This window comes from Octopus bimaculoides, chromosome 11, assembly GCF_046866305.1.
Source record: "Octopus bimaculoides isolate indiv1 chromosome 11, ASM4686630v1, whole genome shotgun sequence".
Lineage (NCBI taxonomy): Eukaryota > Metazoa > Mollusca > Cephalopoda > Octopoda > Octopodidae > Octopus > Octopus bimaculoides.
Genome location: NC_142938.1, coordinates 16,415,234 through 16,430,785, shown reverse-complemented (window position 1 = coordinate 16,430,785; position 15,552 = coordinate 16,415,234). Strand labels below are relative to the sequence as shown.

At 35.4% G+C, this 15,552-nt stretch overlaps 1 protein-coding gene across 1 annotated transcript; it reads right to left on the bottom strand.

Annotated features, from left to right (window-relative positions):
* Positions 1-9,579: 9,579 nt before the first annotated feature.
* Positions 9,580-12,286, bottom strand: LOC106869721 (uncharacterized). The gene has a single exon (XM_014915567.3). It carries the CDS (start codon positions 11,976-11,978, stop codon positions 10,485-10,487), a length of 1,494 nt encoding a protein of 497 aa, XP_014771053.1. The 5' UTR covers positions 11,979-12,286; the 3' UTR covers positions 9,580-10,484.
* Positions 12,287-15,552: the final 3,266 nt, after the last annotated feature.

Here is a 15,552-nt window from a genome sequence, read left to right as displayed (position 1 = left end):
TATTCGTCTTAATGTTACTCTTTTTCCGTAAAACAACAATACACATTTAACTCTACTGATCGATGAAATGTAACATGCCTGAGCATGTAATTATTCTATATTAATCATTTTTATAATGTTTACAAAAAAATTGTAAATAACATAAACGGAAGCTTATATAAGACTGAATCGCAATATTTGTTATATACATGCATGCATGCATACATACATGCATGCATACCTACATACCCACCCTGTTGTTGATGTTGAAATTCCAATGAAGGAGCCTTGGATCTAGGTTAGAAACCGGCTCTTTCTCTATTGGCAAGAAATATACTGAATAATGATATGCATACATATATATACAGAGAGAGAAAGAGAGACTGGCTGGAGAGGTAGCTATGTGTGTGTACATACACACAGGCAGACAGAGGTAGTTGTGTACTTCAGAGGTTTGCTTCCCAACCACATGGTTCAGGGTTCAGTCCCACTGCATAGCACTCTGACCTAAGTTGTGACCAAAGTCTTGTGAGTGGATTTAGTAGACGGAAACTGAAAGAAGCTCATCTTGTGTGTGTGTGTATTTTTGTTTCCTTGTCTTGGCTACATGTAGTAGTTGTACATGAGTGTCAGTCACACAAACAGTGTAATTCGTTTGCAGTATTCTGTGGAAATATGCATGGCCATGGAGAAAGATTACGTTACTTGGAAACAGGCAAGGTATCCAGCTGTGGAAAATCTGGCTCAATAAACTTCATCCAAACCAGGTAGGCATCAAAAAGTGGCTATCAAAACGATGGTGATGATGAGACATGTGTATGTGTGTGTGTTCATGTTAAGATATACATCTTAACGTGGACAGACACTACATGTATTTATACATGAATATATATATAGACTCTACCTCTGGTATTTGAGTACTCTTTTTTCCACCTTGTTGCACATTTTATGTGCTTACTCCGGTATGTATATATATATATATATACACACACAGTTTAAATATAGGATAAAATCTTTATAAGAATTTATCAAGTAGTTAGCGTGAAAAACCTCATAAGAGAAAAATTTATTAATTATTCCCTATAAATATTTTTATGTATATTAAGGGCATTACTATACATAAATGCCTCACGCTAGGAGGGACTCTTAAAGTCAAAACTACCTTAATAAACATTATCATGGTAGTTTTGACTTTAAGAGTCCCTCCTAGCATGAAGCATTTATGTATAGTAATGCCCTTAATACAAATAAATATATGTATATATATAGTAACAATAGCAATAATCCTTGAACGGATTTTATAAACATTTAATACATCACTATGCACTTTCCACAAATCACGTATCTTCTAAGATCACAATCTGTATTCCTGGGACGGTTACAGTGTAGTCTGTAGTATACATGTAGGCATTGGGTTGATCATCTTCATGGATTCATTTCTTCAGGCAATATAACATTAATGGATGTTTAACAGGGATGTTTATCCCTTTTGACCACTGTGGTTTGTGGAAACATGCTTAGTGGTGCATTAAATGTTTATAAATTCCATCCAAGGATTATTGCTGTTATTACTATATTTATCCTACATTATAATGGTACGGCTCTTTGCAACCCCAAAAAACTGGTTCACCAGTCAGCATCATTAGACTGTGGCTGGCATGATGGAACTTATTATTTGCATATTCAAAACATTTCCAGTAAACAAGTTTAAAAGATATATATATATATATATATATACATATTTTAATGTCCACTTTTTCATGTCTAAGTGGACATTAAAACAATGATGATAATACATACATACATACACATACACACACACACACACATATACATACAATGAGCTTCTGCATAGTTTCCACTCACAAAAGTATTGGTCAGTGTGAGGCTGTCGTAGCCCAAAGTACCATGTATTTCTGAAATGAAATTCCTATTCACACTGCCTTTTTTCATTTGTTTCATTCCTTCATTTTTAATTATGTTTTTTTCTATGCTAGCACTGGTTATACAAGATATATTAACAAGACATTGGTTTACAACCTCTTTGTTGCTAACCCTTAACTGGTTTTCAAATTAGATTTACCTTATTACATAGATCTTTGAAGACACAAACCCAGTAGATGACCTGCTGGCAAAGGAAATGACCTTACACACACACATATACACACCCGCTGCCAGTAGCTGAACAACTTTGGAAGAAGTGCAACTATAAACAGACACACACACACACTTGTGTGTATGTATATATGTATATACAGAGTGTCCAGCATGTTCACTGCATATGGCTACCTGACGTCAACCATGGTGTTTATACAATTATCATTGGATCTACATTGGGAATTCCTCATTGTACATTGAGTATATAATGAATGATAGAGATGGAAAATGGAATATACAAGAAGCTTTATTGCTCAACAATCATTTCGACGCATCCTGCATTGATCCATTGTGGGTCGGATACTGTACAACTGTGGAGACGCAATGGCCCAGTGGTTAGGGCAGCAGACTCGCAGTTTCATTTCCCAGACCGGGCGTTGTGAGTGTTTATTGAGCGAAAACACCTAAAGCTCCATGAGGCTCCGGCAGGGGGTGGTGGCGAACCCTGCTGTACTCTTTCACCACAACTTTCTCTCACACTTACTTCCTGTTTCTGTTGTGCCTGTAATTCAAAGGGCCAGCCTTGTCACACTGTGTCATGCTGAATATCCGCGAGAACTACACTAAGGGTACACGTGTCTGTGGAGTGCTCAGCCACTTGCACGTTAATTTCACGAGCAGGCTGTTCCGTTGATCGGATCAACTGGAACCCTTGACGTCGTAAGCGATGGAGTGCCAACAACATTACTGTGTATGTATGTGTTTGTGTTTCCTTGTCCTGACATCATAAATGAATGTCACAGTTATACAAGCAGTCTCATCCGTTTCTAGTCTTGCATGAAAACATGTTTAGCCAAGGAGAAATATTAACTTACTTGGAAACAGGTGAGTGAGGGATGGTATCCAGTCATAGAAAATCTGCCTCAACCAAATTCATCATGCAAGCATGGGAAATGTGGATATTAAAAATGATAATGATGATGATGATACATACAAACATACATACGAGGTGGTATCAGAGTGTTCCTGAATTAGTTCTGTTCTGTGCCAACAAATGGCACCACATGGTTGAGTGCACAGTGAGAGCTAGCAGTGACCTTGATGTGGCAATGGGCTGAGTGACATTGCTTGTGTTTACTTTGCAAGTTGTGAAATTTGTGTTTTAGTGATCGTGTATATGCTGTAGTCCATGATTTTGTCAAAGACAAGAACAAAGAGCCAACATGAAATTTTGTGTTAAACTTGTGAAGTCTGCTACAGAGACATTGAGCTTGCTTCGATGAGCTTATGAGAATGAGGCAATGGGTCATATGCAATGTTTCAAGAGGCATGGGGCACTTCAAAAGCAGAAGAACGTCCCTGGAAGACTTGCCACAAGCGTTACCCCATCCCACTGGAAATGTGGTATTGTGCATCAAGAATCCATCCCCAAGGGCCTGACCATCGATCGAGAGTTCTACTGTGACAATTTGAAAGGTTTGAAGGAGGACATTCAGCGGAAGTGACTGGATCTGTGGAGCACAAAGAATTAGATTCTTCACGATGACAATGCACTCTGTCTTTGAACTCCCCTCACTTGTGAGTTTCTTGCCAAAAACAACATGGTATCACTTCTGCACCCACCCTATTCACCAGATTTAGCCCCTGTTGATTTCTATCTTTTCCCCAAGATGAAAATGCAGCTCAAAGGTCACTGTTGTTGAGACCCAGAGTGAATTGCAGAAAGTTCTCAACTTATTTATGGAAAACGACTTCCAGGCCAGATTCCAAAAGTGGCAGGAACGCCGGGACCGGTGTATTACTGCACAAGGTGAATATTTCAAAGAAGAGGTTGTTAAAACTTAGGTAAATAAGTTATTTTTTATTAAACATAAATAGGCGCAGGAGTGGCTGTGTGGTAAGTAGCTTGCTTACCAACCACATGGTTCCAGGTTCAGTCCCACTGTGTAACACCTTGGGCAAGTGTCTTCTATAGCCTCGGGCCGACCAAAGCCTTGTGAGTGGATTTGGTAGACAGAAACTGAAAGAGGCCCGTCGTATATACGGATATGTATATATATATGTGTGTGTTTGTCCCCCCCAACATCGCTTGACAACTGATGCTGGTGTGTTTACGTCCCCGTAACTTAGCAGTTTGGCAAAAGAGACCGATAGAATAAGTACTAGGCTTACAAAGAATAAGTCCTGGGGTCGATTTGCTCGACTAATGACTGAAACAAGTAAAAGAGAGAGTCCGGGAATGTTTTGATGCCACCTCATAGATATAGAGATAATTTATATGTCTTTTTTTAATATACTCTGTGATTAATAAACCAAAACTATTACTCTGAATCTAATTGGTCATCACCTTCAAATTTACAAATTGTACTTGTCACAAGAAATAAATATCAGTCAATATGGATTACAGTAATATTGACTGGACAAATTTATTAGACGGATTCTATTTATATGTATATATAGAGTGCTTAAAGAAATATTCACCAGGATGTTTTAATCCCTATTTTCCCTTATGTGCGTGTGTGTGTGTATATATATATATATATATATATATATATATATATATATATATATATTATTTAAAAGAGTTCCAACTCTGTCTGTTTTTTATGTTTCATTTACATTCTTATAAAATTAATGTGGGATATAGAATATGGAATATATAATATATATAGTAAAATGAAATAAAGTATTGAATGTCTTATTGAATAAATGAAATATTGAGTATTAAATATAAGGACATTAAATAAGGACATTAAATATATAAGGACTAGTATACTTTCCTGCTTTATAGCAGTCATCAAGGTCCCGTATATTTAAGAAATTGAGATTACAAAGGAATAAACAGTTATCTTATGAACTACTTTGGGTTACAAACATTTCTGCTATAAGATGTACTGGGCTCAGTTGAGTGCCTGAGCATCACTTTATAGTTTCATCATGTTTGAAGATCCAATGAAGCTATAAAGTGATACTCAGGCACGCAACTATGAGTCCACTGCACCTCATATTAGAAACAGCTGTAAGCCAATGAAGTTCAAAAGATAATTATTTATTCCTTTGTCAATTCAATTTAAGCATATGTATATTGAGTTCTACGCTAGGTTATTAGTTTTGCAATGCCTAAGTCATCATCATCATCGTTTAACGTCCGCTTTCCATGCTAGCATGGGCTGGACGATTTGACTGAGGACTGGTGAACCAGATGGCTACACCAGGCTCCAATCTGATTTGGCAGAGTTTCTACAGCTGGATGCCCTTCCTAATGCCAACCACTCCGAGAGTGTAGTGGGTGATTTTACGTGCCACCTGCACAGGAGCCAGTCCAGCGGCACTGGCAATGATCTCACTCGAATGACTTTTCACGTGCCAGAAATGCGAAGCTGCGGCAAGGCGACGCTGGTAACGATCATGCTCGAAGATGGTGCCATCACGATTTCGCTTTCGCTTGCCCCAACAGGTCTTCGCAAGCAGAGTTTAGTGCCTAATGGAGAAGACGTTGGCATGGGGGCCAGTCGTCGAGTGCATACATACATACATGTATGTGTGTGTGTGTATTTATATGTATGTATAAAACAATCAGAAACTATGCTACAACTGTTGTTTATCTGAAAATATGGGAATTCTTTTGAACCTGGTCACATACTCATAGAACTTCTTCTATATCATATTTACTAAATGGTGCTCTTAAAATTGTATAATAAACAGCTAGGAAGACAATATATGACAAATGACACGTTTTGCTTTAATATCTGTCAGTTATTTTGAAATTATGTCAATTATCTTGACATTTTCACGTTTCATGCAAATACTTTGTTGTGATTCTACATTTCAGTAAAAAATATCTTTCTTGAAGTGGTTGGTGCCTGTTGTTTAATTTGAGATGTCTTTTGCATTTGATGAGATGATTAAATCACTGTTCTAACATTCATAATGTTATACTTATGATAGTCATATTGTGGTCATCATAAGTGTAACATTGTTTAAAGTTTAATAGCACCAGCTGAGTTAACCTTTTATTAAATATGTCTCTATCTAAATGTATGAGTGATATTTTCATTTCTTTGTTCACTTACTTTTACACATATGCATGCACACACTTGTTGCTCTCTAGAATGACAAGTCATTCTTAATTTGCTGTGCCTATTTACACCTAGGCAGAATGGGCTGTTTTGAGAATTATGAAGCAATGTAGTATTAGGGATAAAATAGGAAAAGCCAATCACATAGCTGATATCTCATTAACTGATGATCCTTGCCATTTGTGTGTGCGTGTGTGTGTGCATGCATATATATATATATGCATGTGAATTTGTGTGTTTGTGTATATATATATATATATATATATATATACATATATATATATATATGTGTATATGTTTGTGTGTGTGTGTGTGTGTGTGTGTGTATATATATATATATATATATATATATATATATATGCATGTGCATATGTGTGTGTGTGGTATATATATATATATAAATATATGTATATACAGAGTGTTCAGGCTAAATTTGACTATTTGTATAAAAGGAAAAGGAAACACAATATTTCATCCAAAAATATAAGTATTTTTAAAAAAATTAAAAAATATCAACTGGATTATAGCTGGGAGATGGCAGTTTACTTGAAGTCGATGCCCTCAGCCTCCATCATGGCTCCAGAACCTGGTGCATATGTTCCTCACTGTGTCTCTGGGAAGATCTTCAAACATCTTCTTGATCTTGGCCATCAGCTTAGCCTTGGTATTGCACACAGAGCAGTTGGTGTCTTTCTCAACTGCAGGCCAAATAAAGTAAACCATGGGATTATAATTGGGCAACTTAGGAGGCCAAAAATTGGTGATGGTGAAGTTGTAATTCTCCAAGAACCACTTCTGACCCTTTCCACAGGTATGGCAAGGAGCTGAATTCTGTTACCCTACATATGGCCTTCCAGCAGCAACCCTCTCCAAATAGGATTTAACCACTATCTCCAGGAGATTTACATAGTCATCTGAATTGAGCTTAAGGCTCTGTTCAAAGATGTGGGGTAGCATGATGTCAACCTCACTGGAGACACCCAAAGACTGTCACAATTTAGGGGAACTTGGTTTCCATGACATGTAGGACATCACATGGATTGTAGGCAAGCCACCTGCTATTCTGGTTGTCCTGACAGAAGTTCTTTTCCTCTGAGAAGAACCAGATCATCCCTAGGTCAACAGGATCGTTTTATTTTTTAGAAATGTATTTGCTTTAATTTTCTCAGAAATAAGAATCTTCAATTGACTGCCATTGGCAGTAATAACCAGAGATGTTTGAATAATCTATTCTGCTGAAGATTTGGATAAGTAGATTTTTAAAAACATTTTCTTTTAGATAGGAAAAGAAACTAATATATGACAATTAAAATAAAGGTAATTCATTATATTTTGTCTGGATTACCAAAAAAAAAAAAAATATGTAGAAAAAAAAATTTATTAATAATAAACTGGATTTAAATTTTGTTTCTTTTACCTGTATGTGAATTAGTTTAGATTATATCCCTTGTCTCATTTAGCCAAAGTTACTTGATGCCAAAATATAGATAAGAAAAAGAAAAAAGAAAAACTTCCTTAATACTTTGTCTCTATGATAGCAAAATAGAAAATCATGTTATATTTACTAGTCAGCAAATCTAACTTCTCCTTGCACTCAACTAGAGGTTAGCAAATATAACATAACTTATCTAAAAATATATTAGCACAAAGATTTAACAAAACTTCTTAATAATTCTATATTCTTTCTTTTAGAAAGAAATTTACATACATACATACATATACTCACACACACATATATACTTAAATGATATATTGTTTAATATATACATATCAATTATATGACATATACATGCTAAATATATATTTATATACATAATATATAAATTTAATATATATATATAATATATACATACATAATATATATATTAAATATAGATGTATACATACATGAGATACATGTTAAATATATATTACACACACACACACACAGTGTCCCAAAATTAACTGTCTATGAATTAATTATAGATAGTTAGTTCTGGGACACCCTGTATATATATATATATAACTTGTAAAATTTTATCTCGTAGACATAATCCAAACGTCTCCTTCCACAAGAATCAGAAATAGAAATCAAGTGTTGTTGAGAATATGTTTGGAATGTAATCTACACGTCTAATGACACCAATTTTAAAAAATTAGCTAAATAAAAATTGCAGCTTTGAAGAAAAAAAATTTGATAACGTTAATCCGTTATATTTATTTAATATTATTATTTCAAATAGGGATTAATCACTTAGAACATTAATCAATAATTGAAATTTCGTTCGAACTATTTGAATCATTCACGGAAGAGGCAATACGGAGTTGTCTCCCTTTAAACAGGACACCATTTTTACTTCCAAGTGATGGATGCAAAATAAATTATCCATACAAATACAAACTGACTGACCAACTTCAATAACTAAATTAGCCTTCCCTGTTATTCACCGTGTTTCTTTTTCTATAAAACTTTATTTCTTCAGAGAAGATGAATTCTCCTAAAATGTAGTACAATATCTTGCATATCCTCAAAATATTTTATCTTTTTCTATATTCTAATATGGTCTTTGTGTTGCAAGCAACAACCAATATGGCTTCTAAGACATTACTATATCTCCTTTCTTTTCTCTTTTCATTCCCTTCTCCTATTTAATCTATAGGCAACTGATCTAAAACTATCAAGCAATACTTGTAACATACTCCAAGAACTAAATATGATGAAACATTATGTAGAGACATGAAAATAAATAAAGAGAAAATTTTTGTGTATAACTTCTATGTTATATAACAGTTTCATGAGGTGAAATTTTTAGGCCTCTGTCATTTCAACTTTTCAAGGCAAATACTCAAGATTTTAATATCTAAATTTAATAAATATTGCCAATTCTCTAAATATCTTCAGGGAAACATTAACAGTCCTTAAGTATTTACATTAATTAAAATTAGTGTAATGGTATTGTGTTTTTTCTTAAAAGATAAATTTCTCTTTTCCAGGTGAAAATAATAAAGTTGAAGCATAATAAAGAATTCATCTTGATTTTCAAGCTGATAGGTCTTTAAGATATATATATAATGAAGCAACTGCAGAAATAGTCTTTTACAAAATAATAGAATTGAGAATCTTTAAATGGCTAATTTACTGAATGGATTTAATATGCTTTACAGTTATGGAACAGTTATACAATTTTAACAAAATTACAAACTATGAACTAGAAGAACTATTTTTTTAAGACAGTACTAAAGCAGATTCATAAAAGATTAACATAAAAAATACATACAAAAGAATAGCAAACCCTTTATATAAAATATATTACAGCATAAAATAACAATTTGAAAAGGTAAAAAATAAAATTCTGAAAATGGACAATTTTTGTAAATTTGCATATATATTTTGAGACAATAATTTTATGTATACACAGTTAAGCAACATTTTTCAACAAAACTGTCAGAAAACTATTTTTTATTATCATTTTTAATGTTCAACATCCAAACATTTCTTCATATCAAATAAAGACAAACAAATTAGCTTTGAACTTCCCCAAGTCTTGTCATGGATTTAAAATAACTATCAATTTTTTTTCTCTGTTTTTGGTTTTTTATAAATATCATCAGGAGAAAATATCTGCAAGCTTGTTTGAATTTTCTTTTTCTTTCCTTTTTATCTTTTTCTAATAAATGATTCAAGTCACATCCATCACATATCAAACTTCCAAAGCAACAATTAACTTTGAACTGGCATCACCCAAAAAGCAGATTATTATTATTATTGTTGTTGTTGTTGTAATATATTTTAAAATACAGTTATATAAAAATCAATTTTAGAGACTTCTGTAAGTATTTTGTAATCAAATTTATGCAGTATTAAATATTTGAATAAAATAGGCATTTGTTTGCAAAACATTGAAATTGGAGAAAGAAATTGTTGCTATAAAACCTTCAAAATAACTGATTCTAACAAGACTTGAAAAACCAAATAGAGATAAAGTTTCTTGATATTTTAATCTAACAAACTAAGTTGTTAGTTTTAATTATGAAAGATATGAAGAAAAAATGGGGGGTGGGGATCCAGTAACAGATTCTTTAGATTTATTTTGATTTAATATATATAATATATATGACTGATTCTATTGTTAGTACATTCCACAACATAAGTTTATGATTCTGTCATAAAACAGACATAAAATTTCCACCAACTTATAAGTGAAGATATTTATTCATATCAATATTCTCCTTTGCAAATAATGGTAAGAAACAGAATTTTTAAAAGTCTTTCTTTGGTACTAGATTATATATATATATATATATATATATATATATATATATACATATATATATATATCATATTCATGTTTAGGTGTTAGCAAGTGAGGTAGCCAAGGGAAAAGTTGCTAACAATATTTGTTGTGTGTATGGGTAGCACAAAGAGGCATCATCAACATTCTGAGGCCAATCTGAAGAACCAGAGCACTGTTGGAGCCAGGTATCAGGGCTGGCATTCAGCATTTCTTCACAATCTATTACAGTGTTCATCTGAAAACTAATGGGAAGTTGAGACATTTGTGAATCTTTTGAAAGTAGTGCTGCATTTTCTATATGACCAACAGAAGTTACAGATTCAGAAGACCAAGGAATTAGAATAGGATCCGGATCTTTGATCAATGTGGTGATTTCATCTTCATTCTGTTGGTCATCTCGTATTGCAATAGAATATTCTTGTGGCATATTAATTACTGGCTGAAATTCGTTTGAGGAATTACATTGCTCATAAGTGATTGAATTGTTTGGCCCAGGAGCTTCCACCTCAGGAAGTTGAGTTTCTGGTTGGAAGTTGGAAGTACAGTTTTCAGTAGAGTCAGTTGTAAAATAAACTGATGATATATTTTGAAATCCTGGCATTGTCCACGTTTTGGGGCTAAATTGGCGGTTTATGGTCCAATAGCAACCTTTTCTATTGATAGATTCTGTGCTAAAATGTATTTTCCTGAACCATTTTTGGTAAAGCGCATGGCGGATAGAACTCCTCCAGCTGTTAATAGCCATCCGATCCATGAAACGAAAATAAGGGTATTTATTCTGAAGCACTGTATATATCTGGTGAACTTGTAGCAGACCATCTGGAGAACCATCGATGGCTTGAGCAACGAGCTCTACTAATTTATTAGGCGGTTTCAAAAGCCGTGTCCCCTTGGGGAGAATGTGTGAGTTATCGTAGAGATCATCATTCTTATGGTGAGTCACATAACAATTGAAATTGTTATAGGATCTTCTCTTACGTTTGCCAGAGTAAGAAGTCGGAAAGAACACCTGTCCTTCGTTCAAAATCTCTTCGTCTGAATCGATCGACTGGGGTTGTTCTTCAGCATTGTCTGGAATATAATAGTAATGCTTTTCGGGAAACATGTTGACAACATATAGTTTGGCTCTCTCGTGGATAAAACATTCTTCGGTTTTGGTAAAACTGTAGTCATCGTCAGTAGCGAGTTTCAACAAGATGTTTCTCTTAATCTCTTGTGATTCCCAGCCCAAGTCCAGTGATTTCTCAGCACGATCGCCTTCCAGGAAGGAAATCTCTAATTTGTCGTCTCTCTGGTAGTTCACCTGCGGAACTTCAGAAGAACACTGGTCAATTGCTTTTGTGGGTGGTGAGTAGTTCTCTTTCACACCTAGATCTATTTTCTCGATTGGTCTCTCCTTCACGGGACCCCTTTTCGGTAAAGACACTTCTAGGATCTGTATGTCGTCGTTGAAATTGTTCTGTATTTCATGCAGCTGCTTTCTTCCACGCCGACGAACCCCAGCATTCTGGGAATTCCTCTTCCCTGATTGGTAATTGAAATTATTCATAGAACTACGTTCGTGGTCTGATTTTTGGACAGCAAGAAAGAAATTTATAGAAAACAGATGGAGAAAAGTTTTCTTTGTTTTACTTGACAAAAGGTATTTTTTGTCTTCTTGGTTAGTAATCCATTCTCTTGGGACTGTTTCGTCTGGTAATGTTTTGTATTCTACAATACACGCATATGTACCGGCAGCACAGATATGGGAGTCTGGATAGGGAGGTAGGCCTTTTTTTTCTTCTTTATATATCTATACATATATATTTGGATATTAATATTTATAAGGACATAAACATCTATATATCTTTACAGATATATATATATATATATATTCTGTATATATATATATATATATATATATATATATATATATATATATATATGTATATGTATATATGAAAGGTGTTGTTGAGTAAACAGAATTGGCTTTCGGAGACGAGTTGTGAAAATTTATGAAAGAGAGATGGTAATACGGAAATCCGTCGAAGGACAAGGACATGGAATCGTTTTCCCAATCAGTGTAAGACAAAAGAAACTTACTTTAAAGATGGAAAAAGTGAGTGAAATTGCTATAACTCATCTGCTGGTTAAAGTTAGCCCAGAAGCCATTACAGGTCAGTTATTGCCCCTGGATCAGAGAGGGAGTGGTAGAGAAGTAGAGAGATATATAGAGAGAGGGAAAAAGAGAGAGAAAGACAAAGGCATATACAGCGAGAGAGAGAGGGAGAGAGAAGGGATGATTTATATGAAAGTAAAAATTGAAATAACCATCAGCAAATAATAAACTAATAATAAAGCTTTCACTTTGAGCAATAAGAAGGATCAAGTTATTTGTCTTTTTTCTTCTTTTTTTCCCTCACTTCTTTAAACATGTGTTGCCAAATGTCATTTCTGGGTTTTGTCGTCCATGGAATTAAGCCAAAGGTTTGATAGAATTAAAGAACAGAGATGAGATAGTAGGGGAGAAGAAAGAGAGAAAGGGACAAGAAGAGAATTCTTTGAAAGAGAGAGAGGGTGAGATAGAGAGATAAAGAGGAGGAGAGGAGAAATGGATGGAAGATGGGGACAGCGTCTGAAAGTGACAGAGTGAAAGATAGAGAGAGAGAGAAGGGGTGAAAGAGTGTGTGGGAGGAGAAATAGATAGAAAGGTAGAGATATAATTAATTAGATACAGTGAAAGATAGATAGGGAGGTGATGAGAGAAAGTCTGAAAGCGTAGAGAGCGGAGAAGACAATAAAGAATAAAAAAGGGGGTGCGGATTATAAACTAAAAAGAAATAGTAAGATTAGAGAGCGAGAGAGAAAGAAAGAGAGAGTGGGGTGAAGAGAGTTCATAAGAACTAATTGTGTAAAAGAGAGACGCGGCGTCTGCTCGAAATCCATTTTTTGAAATGTACATTTCAAGAGAGACCAATGAACAACAACTCACAAACCAGCCAACCAGCCAACCAACCAGCCAGCCAGCCAGCCATTTAACCCACCAGCCGACCGTCCAGCCCGCCAGCAGACATCTGTTTCTCCGGCCTTCATTCTAATTAATATAATATAATTATTTATTGTAATAAAACAATGAAGCCAAACCGACAGCAAAGGTCTTTCCATCTTTTATTTTCTTCCTTCCTTCCATTTTCTTTTTTCTTTCTTTCTTTCTTTTTTTCTTTCGGTTTTCTTCTTTCTAGCTTTTATTCTTTCCTCTTTCTTTCCTTCTTTCTTTCTTTTTTCTTTCGTTTTTTCTTCTTTCTTTCTTTTTCTCTTTCTTCTTTCTTTCTTTCTTTCTTTAAGCACGCACGCCATCCCTCTCTCTCTCTCTCTCTCTCACACGCACACACACACACACACAATATACATGATACATATAATACTATATATCTTGTATGTATGTATGTATGTCTGGAATTTTTGAGGTCCAGCCAACATTGAGAATGTGTCTGAGACATCTCTGTTGAAAGCATTCAAGGACCCTTACCTGACGTTTGTACAGAGTCCATGTCTCACATGAGTAGAGGAGCGATGTCAGTACACATGCACGGTACACAGCAACTTTTGTTTGCCTTGCGATGCCATGCTGGGACCAGACACGAGACTAAAGAGACCGGAAGGAATTAGTTGTTCTCTGCAACCTGAAAGATATTTCCTCATCCAGGGAGCAACAACGGCTGAATGTGCTGCCCAGGTAGACAAACTTGTCTACTACCTTCAGAATTGTTCCTTCAACCAAGGTAGCTAGTTCCATATATGGATTTCCTGGTGCAGGCTGGAATATTACAACAGTCTTGTCCAGGCTAATGCTGAGTCCAAATGCCTTGCAAGAAGCAGAAATGCAATTCATGAGTATTTGCATGTCATCCACTGTATGAGTGACTAAGTCACAGTCATCTGCATAAAGGAGGTCACGAATAATAGACTGGAAAACCTTTGAATTGGCAGCAAATCGGCGACAGCTGATATCTTGAGTATTGAGGCAATGATACACAAGCACTGGTTACGTTGGACTGGACACCTTATTAGAATGAAGGATAACAGGATTCCTAAGCAGATGCTCTATGGAGAACTTGTGAATGGAGGGAACTCAGGCAGAAACCAAGGATGCGATTTAAGGACTGTGTCAAGTCCTCATTAAAGGCCTGTGATATGCAGGACACTGACTGGGAGAACAATGCCTGTCATCGCCACAGATGGAGGAAGCAGGTTAAGGAGGGGATCGATACGTTTGAGAGAGCACTATCCAGCGTGAAGAACTTAAACGAGCTACGCGAAAGCGCACAGCTCGTATAGTGAATGGGGAAAGCTTGGTCTGCAATGTTTGCAGTCGTGTATGCTTGTCAAGAGCAGGGCTCATTAGCCACAAACGGAGCCGCAAATGCAAAATGTAAGTTAGTCCTAGAGCACACAATGTTCCTGAAGGTCGGCAATGGTCTTCCTCGGTCACGAGTGGACGGCCATCATCATGTATGTATGTATGTGTATGTATGTGTGAGTGTGTGTGTGTATGATGATGGCTTAGCTGATCGAACCTTCGAAGTCACTGTCAATAATATTTTCGTTTGAAAATAGTAAATTTGTACTCTACCAAAGTATAGAGTCAACCATTAGAGTAATGTAAAACTGTTTTTATTACAAATGAACATAAAAAAACATTAGTGGTTGTGTAATTAGAAGTTTGCTTCACAACCATATGGTTCCGGGTTCGGTTCCACTGCGTGGCACCTTAGGCAAGTGGCTTCTTAATTCTCCTTGGGCGTATGGCCTATTCAAATGTCAAAAGAAACCGTGATAAATGGGTCTTCCACTTCACCTGTGGCCTTCTCTGTGCCATTGTATAGTCACCTGGATTCCGTAAAGCTATTCTTTTTATATGATATAGCTATTCTTCTAGCTTCGTTCACATTCAAACTGAATCTTTCTATTCTCCTTTAGTATACTGCCTATTCAAACGTCAAAAGGAACAGTAACAAATGGATGTTCCACCTGCAACCTTTTTAGTGCCAGCGCAACCTACTGGATTCCGTAAAACTATTCTTCTATACGATATAGCCATTATTCTAGCTTTTCAACCCGAGAAATAGTGAAAGTAATTACCC

What these genes read in the sequence shown, in the direction of transcription:
- LOC106869721 (XM_014915567.3), bottom strand. Translation starts at nt 11,978, where the DNA reads ATGAATAATTTCAATTACCAATCAGGGAAGAGGAATTCCCAGAATGCT.